This window comes from Rhinopithecus roxellana, chromosome 1, assembly GCF_007565055.1.
Source record: "Rhinopithecus roxellana isolate Shanxi Qingling chromosome 1, ASM756505v1, whole genome shotgun sequence".
Classification (NCBI taxonomy): Eukaryota; Metazoa; Chordata; class Mammalia; order Primates; family Cercopithecidae; genus Rhinopithecus; species Rhinopithecus roxellana.
In genome coordinates this window covers 119,399,987-119,424,854 of record NC_044549.1, presented here as the reverse complement: position 1 = coordinate 119,424,854, position 24,868 = coordinate 119,399,987, and the positions used below count along the sequence as shown (strand labels likewise).

General features: G+C 34.8%; 1 protein-coding gene across 1 annotated transcript in view; it reads right to left on the bottom strand.

Moving 5' to 3' along the window:
- CFHR5 (complement factor H related 5) overlaps positions 1-24,603 on the bottom strand; it is a 30,273-nt gene extending 5,670 nt beyond the window's left edge. Inside the window, exons 1-8 of the mRNA XM_010358454.2 lie at positions 24,418-24,603; positions 18,717-18,911; positions 17,654-17,830; positions 9,285-9,461; positions 7,616-7,798; positions 7,314-7,493; positions 5,238-5,414; positions 1,163-1,345 (exon numbers count right to left, since the gene is read on the bottom strand). Coding sequence (XP_010356756.2) covers positions 1,163-1,345; positions 5,238-5,414; positions 7,314-7,493; positions 7,616-7,798; positions 9,285-9,461; positions 17,654-17,830; positions 18,717-18,911; positions 24,418-24,475 — 1,330 coding nt within the window. The 5' untranslated portion in view covers positions 24,476-24,603. The remainder of the gene's footprint in view (positions 1-1,162; positions 1,346-5,237; positions 5,415-7,313; positions 7,494-7,615; positions 7,799-9,284; positions 9,462-17,653; positions 17,831-18,716; positions 18,912-24,417) is intronic.
- Positions 24,604-24,868: the final 265 nt, after the last annotated feature.

The following is a 24,868-nucleotide window of genomic DNA, read 5'->3' as shown; positions in this document are numbered from 1 at the left end:
CACAATTCAATAAGGTAAAATTTCACTTTATCCATATCTTCTATCCAGCAACTGCCTCATTTCTCTATCCCCTTTCGAACACATTTACTTGTTTCTCATCCTCTATGATCTTACTTTATCACCCCACATTCTTTCTTGAACACAGTGCAATTATTTACTCACTCCCTATGGAAATATCTCTAGGCAAAATTACCAATGGTTTTTATTTAGTTAAATAGATTGTTCAATTATCAGACATCTTGTCCAGCTCTAAGCACTCTTTGACATATCTGATGTACTGTCAGGTAATATTTTGAAATACGTGCTTTTGAAATGCAGCCATGTAGCACTTAATAACAAGAAGATATTCTGAGAAATGTGTCATTAGGCTCTTTTTTCCTTGTGTGAGCATCATGGAGTGAGCCTACACAAACCTAGATAATGTGGTCTACTACACACCTAGGCTGTGTGGTGCAACCTATTGCTCCTGTTGTCCCCAAACCCCTGGTTGCAGACCGGTACCCTCTGTGGCCTCTTAGGAAGTGGGCTGCACAACAGGAAGTGAGTGGTGGGTGAACAAGCACTACTGCCAGAACTCTACCTCCTGTCAGATCAGCCGGGGCACTAGATTCTCATAGGATCTTGAACCCTATTGTGAACTGCACATGCAAGGGATATAGGTTGCATGCTCTTTATGAGAATCTAATGCCTGATGATCTGAGGTGGAGCAGTTTCATCCTGAAACCATCCCCTAACCTCCTCTGTCCATGGAAAAATTGTCTTTCACAGAACAGGTCCCTGATTCCAAAAAGGTTGGGTATCGCTGTCTTAGGCCACAAACCTGTACAGCATGCTACTGTACTGAAAACTATAGGGCCATTGTGACATGATGGTAAGTATTTGCATATCTAAACATATTTAAACATAGAAAAGGTACAGTAAAAATATGTTAGAAAAGATTTTTAAGAAGATGTAGAAATTTCAAACTTGTTTCTTCTATGAACACTGTTGGAGATAACGCATAGAGAAACTTTTTAAATGACAGAATTGGTTACTTAGCAATTTAAGGCTTTGGGGTACAGTGCAATAGATTAGTCATAAGTTCTTTTTTCTTTCTTTAGATAAAGCAAAGGGGATTAATAACCTCTTTTTAAGTGAAATTACTTAGAAATAAACTACTAACCAACACAGTGTGGTAATGATTGCCATTGTCCATTTTTACATACAATTTCTTTTGCTTCTGGAAGTAGATAGTTTTCTTTACAGAGAACAGCTACTTTTTCTCCATCCTGATAATTCACTGTGGTTGTCATATTCTGAGCATTAGGTATCTGAGGTGGCGGTGGGCAGAATTGTTCCTTTTTTTCTACAAAATATTGGAATTAAATTACATGATTAATAAAAGTTAAGAAAAAAGCTCAACAGGGTAGTGTTTCAGGATAATGGAACATTCAATGACACACACATACACACATACACACACACACTGTCTCCCTATCACTTTCTCTTTCTCTCTCCCTATATATAAACATTATAATAACAATTATTTTTTGTGTCCTATAGTTTACAGTTTAAAAAGCGATTGTTTTTGTTTTAACCATTAGTTTAAAATTTTTCAGATGCTCTCCTGCATCTCCTGTTCATTATTCCTGTCAATTCTCTTGTATGATTTACAAATACATTTCTGTAATTTTTTGCTAACTAACCCATGTTATTCAAAAAGTTATGTACATCTAATTAAACAATTTAGAACGAAAAATAAAAATGACAACAATCAGAAATAACTATGACTTCCCCTAATAACCGAACTCTACATCTCAATATAGGATTTCCATGACTTGCATTTTCTTATAAACATGAGAATGACTGGTAATGAACATAACTGGAATGCCTCCGTTGGACTAGGAATTAAATTCTTTTTTGGTTGTTTGGCTTATCTTAGGGAAAAGTTTTAAATGGTCAACTTGGATGCCAAAGCATTGTCTAAACCTCCTGACCTGGGCTCATGCCCTTACAGTGGTCTCCTTCATCTCATGTTTTTCCAGAGTGGTGGCTACTGTCTACTGGCACTTCCCTTCAAAATTATTATATTGAAAGTGATAGATATCATTTTTTCCTTGCTATACTATTTCATTTAAAAATCAAGATGGAAGAATGCATATCTACTCTTTCTTGGTTTAGCTAGATTAAAAAATATAATAATTATATACAACAGATCTTTAATAAATTATTTGAACAGAACCTGAGGTCAGTATAAAATAACCCAAAATATACATATTGTCTAAACTGAAATTTTTATTAGATTTTTCCTTATTTTTTCAAGCTCAGAAAGGCAAAATAGTGCAAATCTAAACAGAAACTGTTCCTGTGGAAATCTAGATAGATATCTGGGACTGGGGTCCACTGATGCATATTTTATGTTTTATAAGACTTGTCCTACTTATTTACTGGTTTAAGAAAAGCGTGAACTTAAAGTACTTAATTCCAGATGCATCTTATTCTACTCAACCTTTAACAAGACCAATCTTTTGTGATCGGTCTTATTTCAGTAATTAACTGCAAAAGAAGATAAAATTAGCCTGATATTATTATTGTTAGAATACATTTTTGATTAGCAAAGTTTGGTCATGAGCTTGAAGAAAGTCTATGAGGAGCACATGAAGAGAGGATATCAGACACATTTGATAGATAGATGGGTCAGTTTTTCAATATTATTTATTCTTTAGAAGCTCTTCTACTTAGATGTCTTATTACCTCTTTGTTTAGGTATTTTGTAAACATTTTGGAAACTAAACATTTTCATTGTTTATGAATTTCTGTTTGGTGGTTTAAATATTTTTGTTTAAATACATAGTCACAAAGATGAATACTTATTGAGTATCATCAAGACTCTTTCGAGTGAGCATCAAGGCCTGTGCTGCCAATCTAGGGACTCAGCAGTTACCTGCTATCAGTCTCCTAGATGTCCCAGTGCTGGGAAACAGGGAAGCTGAAGGTGTCTGTAATCTCAAATGTACAAATAATAATGAAAATTTCATCAACAAAGTCCCAACTACGTGAGTTAGATGTTCAAATATCACACAAATACTATTGTTTTTATATTTTAGGTAAAAGAACATTACACATAACGATCTCAGTTGTCCAACTTACTTTCTTTTTAGAATTGGACATTCTCTTTAGAAATTTCTGCCTAGTGTAGACACAGTCTAGTTGAAGCAGCACTGATATAAAAATCTGGAAATAAGCTCCAGTCTTGATTTTGACCAAATAACTTATTGAAGCCATGTATTTCTGATGCATAAAATGAGAAATTTTATTATCTTTCTCAAGAACAAGCAAGGTGTGTAACAAATATTTGCCACCTAATAACGTTCTTACCTAATCTCCAGACTACTATCTACCAGCTCTTCTCAAAACTTTAAAAAAGGCTTCTTCCTTATTTTGATACCTATGCCTCACAGTATTTTCCTTCTCTTTATGCTTGTAATTTATTTACGTAAAAAATTAAACTCATATTATTATTCCAGGTATTTCAGTTTTCATCTACTCTTTGGTTGTAGAAATGTTTGTGTATGCACACCATTCTTGATTAGAGTCATCTCATTTAGACAGCTCTGCTTATTAATCTTTTCAAAACATTAGTTTCATGGCTTGGATTAGTTGGAAATACAAGATTCTATTTCATTTTCTTCTGCTTTTACTTTTATTATTTTCTTTTCCTCCTAATATCTGAATTCATTTTTCCCCCTAGCTTTTTAGGATATACATATATACATGTGTAAAAGTATATATATATAAAGTATATATATATAAAAGTATACATATACAAAAGTATATATACATATATATACACACTTTCATAGTGGCATTCATAGTCTTAAATTTATCTATTTTGGAAAAAGTATATATGTATACTTTTAGAATGCCACACCATTCTAAATTTTGGTTATGTTGCACCTCATAGGTTTTACTGTGTCCTTATAATTACAACATAGTTCTTAGTATTTTAAACATTACATCGCTAGGTTATTTGGAAGTAAATTATTTCCCTACCCAAAATGAAGGGTAAGGAAGTGGATAACTTTTTATCCACTTTTAATATTATTTGTTTGTGGTTATAAAAAGTGATCTATAGGGCTTTAATATTTGAAGTTGTCAGAATTATTTGTGAGCAGAATGACTGGCCAATTTAAGTAAACATTTCATGGACACAAAAAAGGCTTCAAACTTCTTTCCACTATCAGAATATTTCTCTTCCTCAAATAGAAAAAAATATATAAAAAATCAAATATTTTATAAACATAAAAATGTTCAAGTTTCTTTAAACAAATTGTAGTTATCATTTTTAGATCCTTATGTGTTTAACAATATATTCCAGTATTTTTCCTCACAAATTCTAATGACCTCACACCTTTTGTTATAAATTAGTATTTTATCTCATTAATGTATATTTTATATGCTTTTTTTTTCAAATTATGACCTTGTGTGTAAACTCCTATCCTTCCTGTGTTTGAAAATTTCTTTATTTTGGAATCATTAGTGAATTATATTGGTATATAGAATAATTGGTTGCCAGTTACTTTCACTAAGCACTTTGAAGAGATTACCCTATTTTCTTCGGCTTTTTATATTGCTGATGAGAAGTCTGCAGTCTATCTTCTCTCTTTTATTATCATTCCTTTATAAGCACTTTGTTTTCTCTAATTCTGGTTTATTTTAATCTAATATGGTGCCCCATTTTACAATTACTTGTAATTTATAATCCTGTTGCTCATATTAAATGATTTGAATATAAGCCTTCGAGGAATATGGGACTTATTCTTAGGGAAATAATTTATTACTCAAATATATTTTCTTTCTCAGCCAACTTTTTACTCAACCTACTATCTGGTCCATAATTGGCAATATCTGTTGGTTTTGTTTCACAGTTCATAATTGGGGTTTTAATTGTTTCTTAAAGTCATTGAAGATTAAGTTTTGTTCTTTTTTTACAGTTCTTTATTTCTTTTTTTCTTTCAAGGTTTTGTGAGACTGTAATAGAGTAAAAACAGCTTTACTCTCTCATCTTTACCAGAAAGACAAGGCTTTTAAAGAATAACATTTGTCTGGGAAGAGTATTATAACTAGTTTCTAACTTTACTATTAGCTTAGAAATTGTATGCCACAATAAATATTTAATTTAAAAACATTCTAATTTCAAAATAATTTTTCTTGTAAAGAAGGAACAGCATCAACAAAATGTTTTAAACAAATCTTACCTGTGCAGTCTAGTTCAGGATTCCATTTCCCATTGATGCAGACTGAGTGCCTGTATCCAAGGATGTCTAAACATCTGTAACGTATTCTGATATTATGATTAAATTCATTTCCAGATGACCTGAACAATGTTTTTATATTAACTCCTGATATTTTGCACCTCTTAAGTTGGTGTGTTGCTATAAAAAATAATATTAAATAGAAACTAAACAATTATGTCAATAAAATATCTGAAATATTAATAGCATAATTATGTTTGATGCTTTTAAGCAACATCACAAAAATTATTCTTGATCTCATTGCATAAAATGAGCAATGCTGCTGAAAAAGAAAAAATGAAACAAAAAACTGTATCCCATCTTTGAATGACAGGAAAGGAGGTCAGAAAGTTTTCTGAGAAATGAAAGTGCAAGATGGGTTTTCCTGGTGGGAGTTTTGACTGAAGGATAGTTCTTAGGAAGCTACAAATGAATTGTTAAAGGCTCTGAAAATGTATACATGTGTGATTGTTTTGCACTAAACTGTCTTAAATATCTTCAAAACATTTAAATAATAAAAAGAGGCAATACATGGGTAAGTCTGTAGGAGGCAAAGCATCAGTAAGAGATATATCAGGATCCCCCTTGAGGTTCAATGACTCTCACATCTCAAAAGCTCAGCAAAACCTCTGACTCAGTAAGTCAGAGTATTCTCAGGGGAAGAACTCATTGATAATAACATGACTGAGCTTCAGAACATACATTCCTAGTAAGCCTCTTGCTTGTCTAAGTAGTTCTCATTATTATGTTTCTTTCCCGTTTCCCATAAACATGTAGATAGTTATGGAGCCTTTTCCTTAGTGTGTAAAAGTTTGGGATAATGAGACATGGAGTGTGCTCTGCTACTTCTATGCTTATAGGTTGTTTTTCTGCAATAGTTTCTATTTTTAATTTATTCCATATGGTGCTAGAGGTTGATGTTTGTGTACTCCTTGCATAAAAGTTGATGACCATGAAGATATATGATCTACATCTTTCCATAACAGAGTTCTGGCTCCTGGTAGTGGAAAACATTCCCTCACAATAGGTCATCACGGATGGCCATTGACCAGTTATTTGCCTGGGACAACGGGTGACAACACCTACTGTAATTTTTCCCAGCAATGGGTGGGTCAATTGATAATCCAAAAGTCCATGAGATGGAGAGAGAGGTGGTTCTGTTTCAGTTTCTGTAAGGAGAACAGCAGCAGAAGGTCTGCATGTCTTTAAAGTTCAAAATTAGAGGCTTTAATGTATTGAGTTTGCTAGAGATAGAACAAAAGAGGCCAGGATCTGAGGGTGTCAGGAAGAAAACCTGCAAGTACTTAAGTGTCAAGGCTGTAAGTCCTGAGGCTGCAAGGTAAGAGTAGAGCACACAGGCTGATAGACTACTACCACCTACTACTTACTACTTCTGTGGAGGAAACTGATAAACTAACCAGAAAATTAGGAATAGAAATAAGGGAATTATGGGGACAGAAAGAGCAAGGATCATGCCTAGTTCCTGGGTCCTAGTCCCCTACTCTTCTTCTATGGAGGGACTCCAAACACTCTGAAATTTAATAGAACGCAAGCTACACTGTTATTTTTTAGGTTGCTCTATCTGGAACATGCTGAGGTAAAGACTGAGTTAGAGCAATGAAATAAAAGATATTAAATTGCCATCATTTGTAGAAATACAATATCCAAATTAAATGTAAGAATTAATACAGAAATTCAACAAGGTTACTGTAAACAAAATTAATGTATGCAATTAAATCACATTCCTGCATATAGAAAGTATAATTATTCAAGCATATAAGTAAATAAAAGTTTCCATTCATCATACCAGAAAAATCCCATATAAACTGGTGAAGAAATCTGTGCAGTAATAACAAGAAATTCATAAAACCATATGGCAAAGTTTAATGTAAGACCTGAATAAATGGATTGACATATTTTACTTGTGAAAGGAAGAGTCAGTATCAATAAAATTGTAATTCTAGCCAGATTTAAACACTTTATACAATCCCAATCGAAATTATAAATAATCAAATATGAAGTTTAGGAATGTTTTCTCACCAACACACATAGGAAGCTCTGTCCATAGTCCATCAATACAGGTAATCTTGTTATTTCCAATCATCGTATATTCATTTCTGCAATTCACCTCCACTGAAACTCCATGTTGATAGGGAGGGACAGACTGCTGAACATAACCATACTGAAGTTCAGGTGTATATTCACATGTTTTCACTTGTTCTAAGAAAATGTGATAAAATGAGTGCTTAATCTGAAAATATTTTAAATCTATTTACATGTGCATTTATACGTAAGTGCAAAGTAATAGTAACTGTTCTGTTTAAATGTTAATATTTATTTACCAACACAAGTGGGTAAAGTTGTCCATTTTCCATCCACACATTGTATTTTCTTAGGTCCTTTTATTATAAAATTAGGATTGCAATCATATTCAACTACTTCATTGTGTTCATATTCCTCTTTTCTTATCTCCTTAACTTCACCATTGGAGAGCTGAGGAGGTGGACCACACGACTGTACTCGTCCTATTATAAAGAAACCATAAATAATGCTTAAATGGTCTTATAAGTAGAGCAAAATGTGGAGTTACTGTATTTTTGACTTAGAAATTAATTACCTTTATATTTCACTTCTATTTTTGGGGACATGTGTTTTTTGCAGTAGACATAGTGTATTGACTTCTTTCATTTCCTCACATATTGACACTTTTCATCATGAACAATTTTGAGCAAATGAAAGGAGAAAGAATGCATATTGAACACTTATAAACTGGTTACCTAGATATAAAAATGTTACACTTTGCCCTATTTACTTATTTTTTGTGAAGTAATTGAAAGTAACTGACAGTGAGATTTTAGTCCTAAATTCTTCAGAATGGTATCTCATAAAGACATTTGCCTACATACACAAAATATCTTATTACATTTCACCAAATTAATAATATTTTCTTAGTACAATCTTATATCCTCTCTGTATTTAAACATCCTGATTGTCCATCTTTACCAATATTTTGTTGGCTGTTTATTATAATCAGGATATTAAGCTGTACTCTTGAAGATTTTTAAGTAGGTCAATAATCTGAATGCTACATAAAAGTAAATAGTTATCTAATATGTGATAAATTATACATATGCAATGTATAATTATAACTTTTATTAATATCTAGAAATACTTTGACATGGTTTGGCTGTGTCCTTACCCAAATCTCATCTTGAATTGTAACTCCCACAATTCGTACATGTTGTGGGAAGAACCTAGTGGGAGGTAATTAAATTATGGGGGCAGGTCTTTCCCGTGCTATTCTCATGATAGTGAATAAGTCTCACGAGATCTGATGGTTTTATAAAAGGAGGTTTCCCTGCACAAGTTCTCTTCTCATGTCTGCCATCATTCGAGATTTGCCTTTCACCTTCTGCCATGATTGTGAGGTCTCTCCAGCCACGTGAAATTGTGAGACCATTAAAACTCTTTCTTTTGTAAATTGCCCAGTCTTGGGTATGTCTTTATCAGCATTGTGAAAATGGACTAATACATACTTGAAATAATGTGATAAGCCATTTTTGATAAAAATAGTGCCATCTGAAGCAGGTACAAATCATCATTGTTTTCTAATGAATAATCCATATATGGAATGACTTGATTATTTTCTTAATTACTTAATAAAATATAATGTTGTTCATACAATATTTTTAAAATGTATAAATTTTTTATTGAGCTAGATGGAAAAATCCTAACACATCTCAATTCCAGCTACTATATTTTGACCCATGAAATCCTATTATATATTTTAAGACATAGAAGTAGAATTACTCCTTGATTAAGGACACCTAAATAATGGATGCAACTCAGTTACTATAGAACTGTACCCTTTCTCCTTTCTAAATAAAATACTACCTTTGCCATTTTACCACTTTGTCAGATTATAGATGTAATATAAGCTCCAATAAAAATATATAGGCATTATTATAAAAATCAAATTCTTTTTTCATCACTTCTAAAATAAATACTGACCTTTACATGTTGGAAAGTTAGGTGACCACCCAAATTGGTAACATTGAACTGAATCTGGTCCAACTCTTACAAGATTTTTTCTGCAGGAGAATGTCAACACATCTCCAACTTTGTAGCTTTCTTTTTCTGGCTTAGCATCTACATTTGCTTCTAAAATTGGAACATGACATTCTTCTTCTAAAAATAAAATTAAATGAACATACATTGAATTTTCATTGCAGAAACAAATGTAATGTGTGCTATATGAAAATAAGATGCAAGGGGCTTCATATACAGAGGAGTATAAAATATATTCTTGCCTTTGAGAAAACATATAAACTAATTATTTATACCCAACGAATATATCTAAGACCCCTCAGGCAAATTGGGAAATTGCAGCAAGGTAACATTTTCTAGAAGAATCTCTTCAGGATTGTAATAAGAAAGTCCATGAAGTTACTAATACAGTAAATTATTTCATTTGTTTAATTAACAATATGAGTTTTAATTTTGTTGTTTAATAAATAAGTTTAATAACATTATTTGTTTATAATACAGAATATGAAGGTTTTTTCACACTTAAACCACAAAAAAATCCTTCAACTAACAAAATCAAATTGCAACATATTTAATTACTTTTTGTAAAATAAAAAAAAAAAAGATGTATAAAAAGCAGATATGTGGGCCGGACATGGTGGGTCATGTCTGTAATCCGAGCACTTTGGGAGCCCAAGGTGGGTGGATCACCTGAGGTCAGGAGTTTGAGACCATCCCGGCAAACATGTTGAAACCCTGTCTCTGCTGAAAATGCAAAAATTAGCCAGGCACAGTAGTGGGTGCCTGTAGTCCCAACTACTAGGGAGGCTGAGACAGGAGAATCACTTGAACCCAGGAGACGGAGGTTGCAGTGAGCCAAGATCGCACCACTACACTCCAGCCTGGGTGACAGAGTGAGACCCTATCTCAAAAAAAAGTAGATATGTGAAACACCAAAACAGGATACAACTAATAAATGTTAAGTTGAAGGGACTATTAAAAAGCAAACTATTCCCAATTTTACAAAAGGGTAACTAAATATCAAAGACTTTTTAAAAACCCATCTAGGTTTTTTGAATCTTTCCATTATACTCAACTCTATCACTAATATGTTTGTAAAAACTAACTCATTATGAATATATTCTGATTCAATTAGAAATAGATATGTATATGAATATGTGTATAGTTTTCTTATTTAATAATCTTTCATTAAAGGTTAGTTTATACAATTATATATTCTTATGTAAAATTAATTGACATTCAAGACAAAAGAAGTAATCTGAAGAAATCAAGCATACACAAAAATAAAATTGAAATATTTTCTAACTAACAATCTCATAAATATTTTCAAACTAGCTAGTTTTATGTACTGTTATTGGCACTTTATTTATTTATTTATTTATTTATTTATTTATTTATTTTTGAGACGGAGTCTCGCTCTGTCACGGGGGCTGGAGTGCAGTGGCCAGATCTCAGCTCACTGCAAGCTCCGCCTCTCGGGTTCACGCCATTCTCCTGCCTCAGCCTCCGGAGTAGCTGGGACTACAGGCGCCTGCCACCTCGCCCAGCTAGTTTTTTTGTGTTTTTTTAGTAGAGACGGGGTTTCACCGTGTTAGCCAGGATGGTCTCGATCTCCTGACCCCGTGATCCGCCCGTCTCGGCCTCCCAAAGTGTTGGGATTACAGGCTTGAGCCACCGCGCCTGGCACTTTAATGTATTGATCACATTTTACTTGAGCAAATCCCAAGAGAATGTGCCTTATTTCGATAAAATAAAATGTGTATCCCTAAATCTCTGTTTTTATTCCAGTATTTTGCATAGCAGCTCTTTTTTGGTTGTTACAGTCTTTTTTTTTTTAAATCTAATTGTTAAAGACAAAGTGCCATTGAAAATAATTGATCTTGATTCCATTCTAAGATGGCCAAATAGGAAGAGCTCTGGTCTGCAGCTTCCAGCGTGATAGATGCAGGAGATGGGTGATTTCTGCATTTCCAACTGAGGTACCTGATTCATCTCACTGGGACTGGTTGGACAATGGGTTTGGCCGATGGAGGGGAAGCCAAAGCAGTGTGGGGCATTGCCTCCCTGGGAAGTGCAAGGGGTTGGGGGATTTCCCTTTCCTAGCCAAGGGAAGCTGTGACAGACTGCACCTGGAAAATCGGAACACTCATGCACAAATACTGTGCTTTTCCAGTGGTCTTAGCAAATGGCACACCAGGAGACTGCATCCTGTGCCTGGCTTGGTGGGTACCATGCCCACAGAGGCTTGCTACTGCTAGTGCAGCAGTCTGAGATTGACCTGTGATGCAGCAGCCTGGCAGGGGGAGGGGCATCCGTCATTGCTGAGGCTTGAGTAGGTAAACAAAGCAGCTGGGGAAGCTTGAACTGGGCAGAGACCACTGCAGCTCAGCAAGGCCTGCTGCTTCTGTAAACTCCATCCCTGGGGGCAGGGCATAGCTGAACAAAAGGCAGCAGAAACTTCTGCAGACTTAAATGCCCTTGTCTGACAACTCTGAAGAGAGCAGTGGTTCTCCCAGCACAGTGTTTGAGCTCTGAGAAAGGACAGACTGCCTCCTCAAGTGGGTCCTTGTCCCATATGTGGCCTAACTGGGAGACATCTCCCAGTAGGGGCCAACTGACACCTCATACAGGTGGGTGCCCCGCTGGAATGAAGCTTCCAGAAGAAGGAGCAGGCAGCAATCTTTGCTGTTCTGCAATATTTGCTGTTCTGCAGCCTCTGCTGGTGATACCCAGGCAAACAGCATCTGGAGTGGACCTCTAGCAAAATCCTACAGAACTGCAGCTGAGGGACCTGACTGTTAGAAGGAAAACTAACAAACAGAAAGATCTAGCAGCAACATCCACAAAAACGGCATCCACAACAAAACTCCATCTGTACATCACCAACATCAAAGACCAAAGGTAGATAAAACTACAGAGATGGGGAGAAACCAGAGCAGAAAAGCTGAAACTTCTAAAAACTGGAGTGCCTCTTCTCCTCCAAAGGATAACAGCTCCTCACTAGCAATAGAACAAAGCTGGACAGAGAATGAGTTTGATGCAATGATGGAAGTAGGCTTCAGAAGGCTCATAACAACAAACTTCTCCAAGCTAAAGGAGGATGTTCAAACCCATCGCAAGGAAGCTAAAAACCTTGAAAAAATACTAGATGAATGGCTAACTAGAATAAACAGTGTAGAGTAGACCTTAAATGACCTGATGGAGCTGAAAACCATGGCATGAGAAATACGTGATGCATGCACAAGCTTCAGTAGTTGATTTGATAAGGTAGAAGAAAGGGTATCAGTGATTGAAGATCAAATTAATGAAATAAAGAAAGAAGAGAAGTTTAGAGAGAAAAGAGTAAAAAGAAATGAACAAAGCCTCCAAGAAATATGGGACTACGTGAAAAGACCAAATCTACATTTGATTGTTGTACCTGAGAGTGAGGGGGAGAATGGAATCAACTTGGAAAACACTCTTCAGGATATTATCCAGGAGAACTTCCCCAACCCCCAAGGAGGAGCTGGTACCATTCCTTCTGAAACTATTCCAATCAATAGAAAAAGAGGAAATCCTCCCTAACTCAGTCTATGAGGCCAATATCATCCTGATACCAAAGCCTAGCAGAGACACAACAAAAAAAGATAATTTTAGACCAATATCCTTGATGAACATCAATGCAAAAATCCTCAGTAAAATATTGGCAAATCGAATCCAGCAGCACATCAAAAGGCTTATCAACCATGATCAAGTCAGCTTCATCTCTGGAATGCAAGGCTGGTTCAACATAGGCAAACCAATAAATGTAATCCATCACATAAACAGAACCAATGACAAAAAAACACATGATTATATCAATAGATGCAGAAAAGGCCTTTGACAAAATTCAACAGCCCTTCATGCTAAAAACTCTCAGTAAACTAGGTACTGATGGAACATATCTCAAAATAATAAGAGCTATTTATGACAAACCCACAGTCAATATCATACTGAATGGGAAAAAACTGGAAGCATTCCCTTTGAAAACTGGCATAAGACAGGGATGCCCTCTCTCATCACTCCTATTCAACATAGTGTTGGAAGTTCTGGCCAGGGCAATCAGGCAAGAGAAAGAAACAAAGGTTATTCAATTAGGAAAAAAGTAAGTCAAATTGTCTCTGTTTGCAGATGACATGATTGTATAATTAGAAAACCCCATCGTCTCAGTCCAAAATCTCCTTAAGCTGATAAGCAATTTCAGCAAGGTCTCAGGATACAAAATCAGTGTGCAAAAATCACAAGCATTCCTATACACTCATAACAGACAAACAGAGAGCCAAATCATGAGTGAACTCCCTTTCTCAATTACTTCAAAGAGAATAAAATACCTAGGAATCCAACGTACAAGGGATGTGAAGGACCTCTTCAAGGAGAACTAGAAACCACTGTTCAACGAAATAAAAGAGGACGAAAACAAATGGAAGAACATTCCATGCTCATGGATAGGAAAAATCAATATCATGAAAATGGCCATACTGCCCAAGGTAATTTATAGATTCAATGCCATCCCCATCAAGCTACCACTAACTTTCTTCACAGAATTGGATAAAACTACTTTAAAGTTCTTATGGAACCAAAAAAGACCCCGCATTGCATTGCCAAGACAATCCTAAGCCAAAAGAACAAAGCTGGAGGTATCATGCTACCTGACTTCAAACTATACTACAAGGCTACAGTAACCAAAACAGCATGGTAGAGTACCAAAACAGAGATATAGACCAATGGAACAGAACAGAGGCCTCGGAAATAACACCAGACATCTACAACCATCTGATCTTTGACAAACTTGACAAAAACAAGAAATGGGGAAAGGATTCCCTATTCAATAAATGGTGCTGGGAAAACTGGCTAGCCATATGTAGAAAGCTGAAACTGGGTCCCTTCCTTACACCTTATACAAAAATTAATTCAAGATGGAATAAAGACTTAAATGTTAGACCTAAAAACCATGAAAACCCTAGAAGAAAACCTAGGCTTTACCATTCAGGACATAGGCATGTGCAAGGTCTTCATGACTAAAACACGAAAAGCAATGGCAACAAAAGCCAAAATAGACAAATGAGATCTAATTAAAGTAAAGAGCTTTCTGCACAGCAAAAGAAGCTACCATCAGGGTGAACAGGCAACCTACAGAATGGGAGAAAATTTTTGCAATTTACCCATCTGACAAAGGACTAATAGCCAGAATCTGCAAAGAACTTAAACAAATCTACAAGAGAAAAACAGCCCCATCAAAAAGTGGGCAAAGGATATGAACAGACACTTCTTAAAAGAAGACATTTATTCAGCCAACAGACACCTGAAAAAACGCTCATCATCACTGGACATCAGAGAAACGCAAATAAAAACCACAATGAGATACCATCTCACACCAGTTAGAATGGCAATCATTAAAAAGTCAGGAAACAACAGATGCTAGAAAGGATGTGGAGAAATACGAACACTTTTGCACTGCTGGTGGGAGTGCAAACTAGTTCAACCATTGTGGTAGACAGTGTAGTGATTCCTCAAGGATCTAGAACTAGAAATACCATTTGACCCAGTGATCTCATTACTGGGTATATACCCATAGGATTATAAATCATGCTGCTATAAAGACACATGCACATGTATGTTTATTGTGCTAGAATTCACAATAGCAAAGACTTGGAACCAACCCAAATGTCCAACAATGATAGACTGAATTAAGAAAATGTGGCATATATACACCATGGAATACTACACAGCCATAAAAAAGGATGAGTTCTTGTCCTTTGCAGGGTCATGGATGAAGCTGGAAGCCATCATTCTGAGCAAACTATCACGAGGACAGAAAACCAAACACTGCAAGTTCTCGTGCACAGGTGGGAATTGAACAATGAGAACACTTGGACACAGGGTGGGGAACATCACACACTGGGGCCTGTTGTGGGGTGGGAGGTAGGGGGAGGGATAGCATTAGGAGAAATACCTAATGTAAATCACGGGTTAATGGGTGCAGCAAACCAATATGGCACATGTTTACCTATGTAACAAACCTGCATGTTGTGCACATGTACCCTAGAACTTAAAGTATATATAAAAAAGAAAATAATTGATCTTGGCTTATGTAGGATTTCCAGCTGCTTTATTCGTATATTGTTATTGCATGGTGGTGTAAACGGAATAATGACCCCTAGATATGGCACTCTACTAATCCCTGCAACATGGATTACCATAACTTGTAAGATGTTACCTTACATGAAAAAACAGACTGTGCCGCTAAGCTGTCATCAGGAGTCTAGTTGCCCTGAAACTTTATTAACTCTCCACGGTGTTCGTGAGCTATCATTCAACCTTGGACATAGAGTGTTCTGCTGAATTCTTCAACTTTGGAGACTCTGACTTCATCCGTCTACTCTGATAACCTCAATATGTTGTCTTGTGCTTTTGGAGTAAGCAACGGGCAGAAAGGGAAAGGTAGCAATATTCTGAGAACCTGAACAACAAGATGTGCTTTTTCTGATTAAATAAAATCTGCCAAATTTTGAAACAAGTTTATTCTGACAACTTAGTTTCTAAATGTCATTGCCCACTAAATGGAACCAGGACTTATTGGAGGTATGGCTGATTCCAGTTCCTGGGCAGTGGAAACATGACTTAAGTCTCAGATATTTTTTGTGTCACAAAGCAACCGAATTGTTCAAAGACTAACAAAATCTTAGAGACTGCACACAGAGCCAGCTTGTATGGGTTACAGCTGGCCAAACTTAATTTGTCAAGCTTCTAAAACATAATTGTTGGGCTGACAATAGCCATCATCTCTCAAAATGAAGAGAGCTTGTTCATGACATGAATAGGTATGGACAAGAGAAAGTGTGGAAATATTTATACCATAATTGAAGCCTATAAATTTTGAACTCTTTTCAATCACTGGAATTTTCTAGTTTTGGTAACATTTGTTATTTTATTTCTTTTTGCAAATGTTAATAATGTTTTAACCCCTTGTAATTGAAAGAGACCAGGACTTAACTGTTTACTGAAAAAGTATCACAGTTCCAGCTGTTTTAAAAAGACTCCATTTCTAGAGGTTCAAATTTCATTTTCCTTTACTTTGTTTTGTTTTTCTAGTGGGGAAGTTTCTCTCACTCTGTTGCCCATGTTGGAGTGCACTGGTGCAGTCATAACTCACTGCAGCATTGAACTCCTGTTTCAGCCTTGCCAGTGGTGGGGACTACGGGTGCACATCACTGTGCCCGGCTCTAGAGGTTTAAATTTAAGAATTGAAGATGTGGAATAATATTTGATAACATATCATCTTTTGAAAAACATACCATAGATTTTATTTCTTGATAGGATGGAGTAGTTGCTATCAACATATCATCCCACTGAAAAAAAATTTAGAAAATTTTACAAAATTTATTTTCAGAACGCTGGAAATCAGCCAGTACAGGACTGTGATGACTGAAAAAAGGAAAAAACCCTCAATACCTCAAAATAATAAAGCAAAGTCAATGACAGCCCCAGCTGTGTGTTGGGAGGCCTTTTCTGGACTGTGCAAGGAGGGAAAACCCAGGAAGAATGCCGTGGTCTTCTTTAGTTGAGACTAGTAAGGTCAGTCTTGGAGACTGGTGGCCAGAAGTTACTGGACACAGAAGCAGAGAGAAAGTATTATGAAGAGAAAGAGCTATGGAAGTTTCCTTAAGTTTTTGGTTGAATACTGAGCTGTGCAAGCATAGGATGGAATCGCATTGGGCTGGGCAAAGAACAATTACTGAAGAACTGTAAAGACGAAGAATTACAAGAGTTCACACAGGACTGGGAATTGCCATCATTTATACCATAGACTTCTGAAAGAATCGTTTTCCAAGTTCTAAGCTGCTCACAAATAAACATACCTCTCAGAAGTACGGACTTTTTACAACTTAGAAAATGATTTATTGACTCAAACATATTAATTTAAATAAAGATAAATACTAAAAACTTCCTTATAATACATTTTAACTGTAATTGGACTTATTTGCACTTTAATACCTCAGTTTTGTAACCATTTATTGTGAACTAACTTGATAATATAAACGACAAGCAGGTGTTACATTAATGGATTATCTTCAGTGTATTCTCTAATATTTCTTCTTCTTATGTACATTTGATTTATATAGGTAGGCAAACAATGTTATTGCACATCTACTTAGACAAAATTGGAACTGAAAATCAAATAAATAATGATAGAAGTAGTGGTGAAACCTATATTTAACATGGTGAAACCTATATTTAACCTATATTTAATCTATAAACAATAGACTTATTTCTTTAAATAATTAGCAAAACTGAGAGAGCAGTATTTTGCTTACTAGTTAAGCTGCATTTGGGAGGAGTGGACCAGCCCCGTTCTACACATGAAATACTTTTCTCCTTGTTTTGAAGGCTGTATCCTGTGTTGCAAACAATTTGTACAGTATCACCTTCCAGATGTATTTGTCCTGAAGATTCAGAATGACCATTTTTCACAAAAGGAAAGGAACACATTCCTAAGGACCAAAAATTGATTAATGTACAAGATGGAAGTAGTAAAAAAAGTGCATTTTAAAATATTTTATTAAGAAAGGAAAATTTTGAAAACTGAAATAATGTGTAAATATTTTCAAAATAATTTAGGTCATGCTACTGTATAAATGATGAAATATATTTTTTGTTCCTATATATGTACATATAAAAGAAAGTTAATATTTCATATTGTTACTCAATAGTTTTTATAACAAAATATCTTGTGTTTATAAACTCTTCTAGGGACAAAACCATATCTTCATATAAATATTTCTCGCAATTCTCATAAACGTTTCTTACAAAAGGAGAAAGATCATTACTATGTCCTTTGTCGCCTCATCTAGTCTCTCTCCCATTGTTTTTCTTTTTTAATACACCTGTTGTCATTGGAGTCTGGTCTCTATATTTATTGAAGTATTAATATAGCTACATTTTGAAGGACCAAATAAATGATGTATTGAAAATATAAAAGTTAAAATACCAAACCTTACCTTGCAATATGCAAGAGAATGGTAAATTCAAAACAGAATAGCTATACAAAATGACTTATTTTAAAGAAAAACTATGATCAGGCTGCTGCCAAATGAATATTAGTAAAGAAATATTAGCAGTCAAATACATTAATCATCAGTCTAAAAAAATTAATATATTTCAACATGTAGAACATTTCCAGGTAATGCAAGACAGTTGACATATTTATTCTTCATTGATTCTCATAGGAGGCATCTCAAAATAGGAGGACTACATCTCCCATCTTTGCAGCTCCTCTGGTCACTGCCCCTGTGATTATCAAGACCTTATGATCTTGTCTGGCACATCCTTCTTTATTCACTGAATGACATCCATTTAATGAACAGGGGCATTACTCACTGAGACACTTTGGTGTTGGTGACCATCCTTCTTCCGTGCATGTTATGCGAGTCCAAAAGGATTTTGATGGAGACACAAAATTATATTCACAGGAGTAATAGAAAACTTCCCCTATAGGAACTTGGGAAAATGGCTTATAATTTTCTTCATCATACAGAAACCCATGGCGTATTTTTGGAAAATCACAAAGTGTTGCTGGAAAAATAACACAAAACTGAAGAATTAAATAAAAAGCTACATTAATGAATCACTAGATTATATTTTAATCATCTCATTTATAGTTTTGTTTTTCATTCAACTTAAATGCCTTTAGCTTAAATGCTTTCCAGTGTACTAATTTGGAATGAAGAAAGATCACTAAATAAGAATACAAGAGTATTTAAGGAGGTCTTTTTTTTTTTTTTTTTTTTTTTTTTTTTTTTTTGAGAAGGAGTTTCAGGTTTCACTCTTGCTGCCCAGGCTGAAGTGCAATCGTGCAAATCTTGGTTCACTGCATCCTCCACTTCCCAGGTTCAAGCGATTCTCCTGCCTCAGCCTCCTGAGTACCTGAGATTACAGGTGCCTGCCACCACACCCGACTAATTTTTTTGTATTTTTAGTAGAGACAAGGTTTCACCATATTGGCCAGGCTGGTCTTGAACTCCTGACTTCAGGTGATCCATGCACCTTGGCCTCCCAGAGTGCCGGGATTACAGGCTTGAGCCACCATGCCGGACTGAGGAGGTCATTGTTAATGAATATAAAATTTATATTTTGGAGTGATATGAAATCTGAACTCTTCTGCAATGTCTTCAAGAACAATATCCTCCATAACAATTTAAGAATGAAGGCAGACTGTAAGAGTGGCAAATCTCCCTGATCAGTATAGTGTACAGTAGAGGAGTGATAGGATTACTCTCAGCTCTCAGATTTCTTTCTTTTTCTGTACTCATCGAGTGTCATAGGTATCTCCACCAGAAAAATCTGTCCTATTTTTTTTTTTCTGGTGCAGTAAAAATGTTGGGTAGGTAATTTGATTTTTTGTTTATTAATATTCTGATTACTTTCTGGTTACAAAGTTTATATAGTTTTTGTGGAAACAATTTAGAGGTATAAGAAAATCACTGGCCGGGCGCGGTGGCTCAAGCCTGTAATCCCAGCACTTTGGGAGGCCGAGACGGGCGGATCACGAGGTCAGGAGATCGAGACCATCCTGGCTAACACGGTGAAACCCCGTCTCTACTAAAAATACAAAAACTAGCCGGGCGAGGTGGCGGGCGCCTGTAGTCCCAGCTACTCGGGAGGCTGAGGCAGGAGAATGGCGTAAACCCGGGAGGCGGAGCTTGCAGTGAGCTGATATCTGGCCACTGCACTCCAGTCCGGGCGACAGAGCGAGACTCCACCTCAAAAAAAAAAAAAAAAAAAAAAAAAAGAAAATCACTAAGAACAACTCAACCAAGATAAAATTAGAGTTAAATTCTTGTAAATGCTGTATATATAAATGTTTGTTATACTGCAGGTCCAAAACAAATGAAAAAGAAAAAACAATAAAAAGATAATAAAATGATAAAATAATGTAATTAAAAATACAATATAACAATTATTTTTATGGCATTTACATTATATTAGATATTATAAATAATCTAAAGATTGTTTAAATTATATGGGAGGATGTGCATATATTATATGCAAATACTACACCATTCTCTCTTAGAGACTTGAGCATCTGTGGATTTTGTTATCTGCCGGGGGTGAAAAGAGTCCTGGAACAATTCCTTGAGGATACTAAGGATACTGAGGATACTACTGGATATATGTATATAGACACTTACACATACATCCATACCCACTGTGGTGCAAGATATATTAAAACAATGTAGAAAATGGGTGAAATCTTCATGTTTTGACTCTATTTTTTTGTGTATATATATTTTATATGTATACACATTTTTTATTAGACTTAATTTTTATTTATAGTTTTTCACAGTAAAATTGAGTGGAAGTTACAGAGATTTCCTATATAACACTTCCTCTTCCCTGCCACATGAATAGCCCCTTTCCCCATCAATATTATTGTCATTCAAAGTCCATAGTTTACATTGGGGTTTACTCTTGATATAGTACATTCTGTGGATTTGATGTACTTTATCTTTGAATGCTTTTTTAGCTCAAGATATTTCCTCAATATAGTGTGCTCATTTTTTAGCTCAAGATATTTTCTCAATATAGCATTGCTGTGTAAGAAATTGTTTTGTTTCTCACCTTATTTAGAAAAAGCATGCAGAAATTCAGGTGACAATCAAGGGAAATTTCTCTTTTTTATCTACCTAGAAGTAATATTTAATGTTGCACAATATTTGAAATAATTCTTGTGGTATTTAACCTTGTGAAACCTTAAATTTATTATCTAACTGTTTAAAAATTGACATTAGATAGTTTTGGAGAAGATATTGAGGGAAAGACTCCCTCGTGTCTTGATAGTATTAACCTATCATAACTCCTTTTAAATATCCTTTGTTCCTTGAAAATTGCAGTTACAGTACTTGATTTTCATACATTTGTACTTACATATTCTTCACTATCCAGAATAACTTTGTTCTCATCATCCAGTTGTATTCTACCTATCCTTCAGAACTTGCTCTACAACATGCATTGTATAATCATTGTGTACATCCGCAATGGTGCTAGCTAAGAGTGTTATCGTCCTTTTGCAAGCTTGCCATTACACAATCACCCACTTCAAAAGCAGAAAATAATTTTCCTTGTCTCAACATTCTGATAGAATACTATGAATACATTTCTTCTGGGACATATATATATATATTATATATATATATATATGTACACACACACACACAAACACATATATACAGACATACAGTCATTTACCACATAATGACGTTTTGGTCAGTGACAGATCACTTATATCACAGTGGTCCCATAAGATTATAAAGTAGCTGAAAAATTCCTATCAACTGATGACCACCACAACATCACAGTCCAATGTATTACTCACATGTTTGTGGTGATGCTGGTATAAACAAACCTACTGCATTGCCAGTCATATAAACAATAGCACACACAATTATATATAGCACATAATACTTGATAATGATAATAAATGACCATGGTACTAGTTAATGTATTTAATGTACTATAGTTGTTATCATTATTTTACAGTTCACTTCTACTCATTTAAAAAAATAACTGTAAAACATCCTCAGGCAGGTCCTTCAGGAACTATTCCAGAAGAAACCTTTGTTATCATAGGAGAGGACAGCTCCATGTGTGTTACTGCTCTGAAGACCTTCTAGTGGAACAAAAGCGGAGGAGGAAGACAGTGGTACTGATGATCCTGATCCTTTGCAGGCCGAGGTTAATGTGTGTGTTTGTGTCCGTTTTTAACAAAAAGGTGTAGAAGGTAAATAAAATATTTAAAAGATAAAATCTTACAGAATAAGAATAGAAAGAAAAAATATTCTGTACATCTATGCAAGGTGTGTTTTAAGCTAAATGTATCACAACAGTTACAAGTTAAAAAATTTTCAGTTGATAAAGTAAAAAGCTTACCATAAATTAATATATTATTGAAGAAAAGTTTTTGAAATAAATTTGGTCTATCCTGGGTGCACCAAAAGCTCAGTAATTAGCACTAAAGAACTTATCCATGTAACCAAAAACCACCTGCTCCCCCCCAAAATATGGAAATAAATATATAAATAAAATAAATTTACTCTAGCTCAAGTATTCAGTGTTTATGAAGTTTACAGCAGTGTATGGTAATGTGCTGAGCCTTCATATTCGCACACCACTCACTCAGTGACTTACCCAGAACAACTTTCAGTCCTGCAAACCCTGTTGACGGTAAGAGCCCTATGCAAGTCTGCCATTCTTAATATTTTCTATTGTATTTTTATTGTACCTCTTCTATGTTGAGATAAATACATTCTTACATTTGTGCTACAATTGACCACAGTATTCAGTACAGTAAGATGTTGTACACGTTTGCAGTCTAGGAGTGACAGGCCATATAGCCTAGTTAGGTAGTAGGCTATACAATCTAGATTTGTGTAAGTACACTCTGTGATGTTTGCAGGAGGACAAAACTGCCTAAAGACATACTTCTCAGAACGTTTTCCTATCATTAAGTGATGCATGAGTGCACACACACACACTCACACACACACAATCACCTGTATATAAAACCTTGCAATTTCTTTGCCTATTTACATTTTGCTTTTCTTTTAGGACATTCTAAGTAGTAGTGAGGCGAGGGCGTGGTTGTCATATTCTTTCCAGCTTCTTTGCTGCAGCATGAAGCACAATATATTGCTTGAATAATGTTTTGCTAATGGAAGCATGCAGTTTTCTATTTGTACAAAAGTGTTGCTTTCATGTGTTATTTCTGCTGTTTGGCCAGTTTCTAAATAGACACCAAAATAAAAGTGTAACGCACACTTACATGTCATTTAACACCTAGACAATTTTTAGACAGAATTTCGCTGAAGTTTATCCTGGGACTGGACTGAAGCTTGAAATTTTTTTGTTGGATTAGGAATTGTCAAAATTCTACATACTATCCTTATAATTTTCACTTACCTTCGTCTGCTTCCACCCCCATTTAGAAATCCTTGTGTAATGCCATTTGTAACAGATGTTTAAGCCACTTAATAAATATCATAAACACAGACTTAAGAAAAATCAAATACACTCATACAATCGCACTCTTGTGATTACAACTCAGTACTAAAAGTGAAAACAAAATTAAATGAATTTCAGGCCCATAGAAATAATGTTTTGCCACATTTGTAAGGGCATATCTTAAAAAGAAAGTATTTTATTTGTTCATATTTTTCTCTTATGTCAGGACTGAGAAGAAAGTGTTCAAACAATTTTAAAGATCTGTAAACATTAGAAAGCAGTAAAGCAGTAAAAGAAAAACTTTCTGGAAATCAAAGAGTATAGTACAATGATTGAAACTCCATGTACACACATAGTTTAATCAGTATTCTAGACCCTGTTAGAGATTTTGTTTGCAATTATTTTGATATGGTGGTTTTAATTTTCACATGAAATAAAATGGGATAGTTTATAATGTTATAAGAACCAGTATATAGTATTAATAAAGAGGTGATATATTATTTAAATTTTGAAATTTGTGGAAGAGCTCAGAAGAAACAATTTTTTGGCAGTTCACTGGTTTACATATAAAAACAATATTTTCTATTGTTTCATTAAAATATATTTCCCTGTTGAATTATAATTCGACTGAAATGAGAATTCCTTCATTCTAATAACATTTGAAATTTAAATTATCAAATCTATGAAAATAAAATTCTAAAAAACATATTGAAGGTGGCCAAATCTTTTTGGGGTTGATTTTTCCAGTCAGTGGCATTGCAGAGTTTATGCAGAATTACATTAATACTTCACCTTGTCACCTTTATTATAGCAGATTTTCTCTCATTTGATTTCTCTTTACATTTCTATTTGGTGACCATTTACCCTTTGCAAACTAGAGAACAGAGAGAACTAATTTCATTTTATTTTCCTACTAATTGCATGTTGGAAAATATTTGCAGAAAATAGATGAATATTATGATACCCCTTCAAATTATCCTCAGCTATTTATTCATTTAAAAATAATCTTATGCATATACACACACAATCAATAAATACATTTGAAAAGGAACTAAAATATTCAGATCTGTTTTCAACTTACCTTCTCCCCCAACAGTGGATACCCATGAGATTAGGATTACACTGAATAAAAGCCACATGCTTGGTAGTCCCAATCACATATAACTAAAAATACTCCAGTGATGGTGGTGTTGCTTTAAATCTGCTTTCATTAACAGTTATGAGCATGACTTTGTATTTCAGTATACTAACGGGAAGCTACTTTAGTAAAACCCTTTGTGGAAAATATCAAAGTTCATGGAGGGTTGTGTGAAATAAGCAAATAGTGTCTAATCAGTGTTTTCACAATAATATTCTCAATTCATTATGTAATGATTATTTGAGCAAAATAACTGCTGTTCAATTTCCTTGTTGTAGTCACCGAGTCTCTGAGTTTGGAATAATCAGAAATGACTGTTTAGAGGAGACAGGAAGCTCTCCCCTGCCTTTATTTTTTTTTTTTTCCTAGCCAAGGGTTCAGCTGTTTCAAAAGG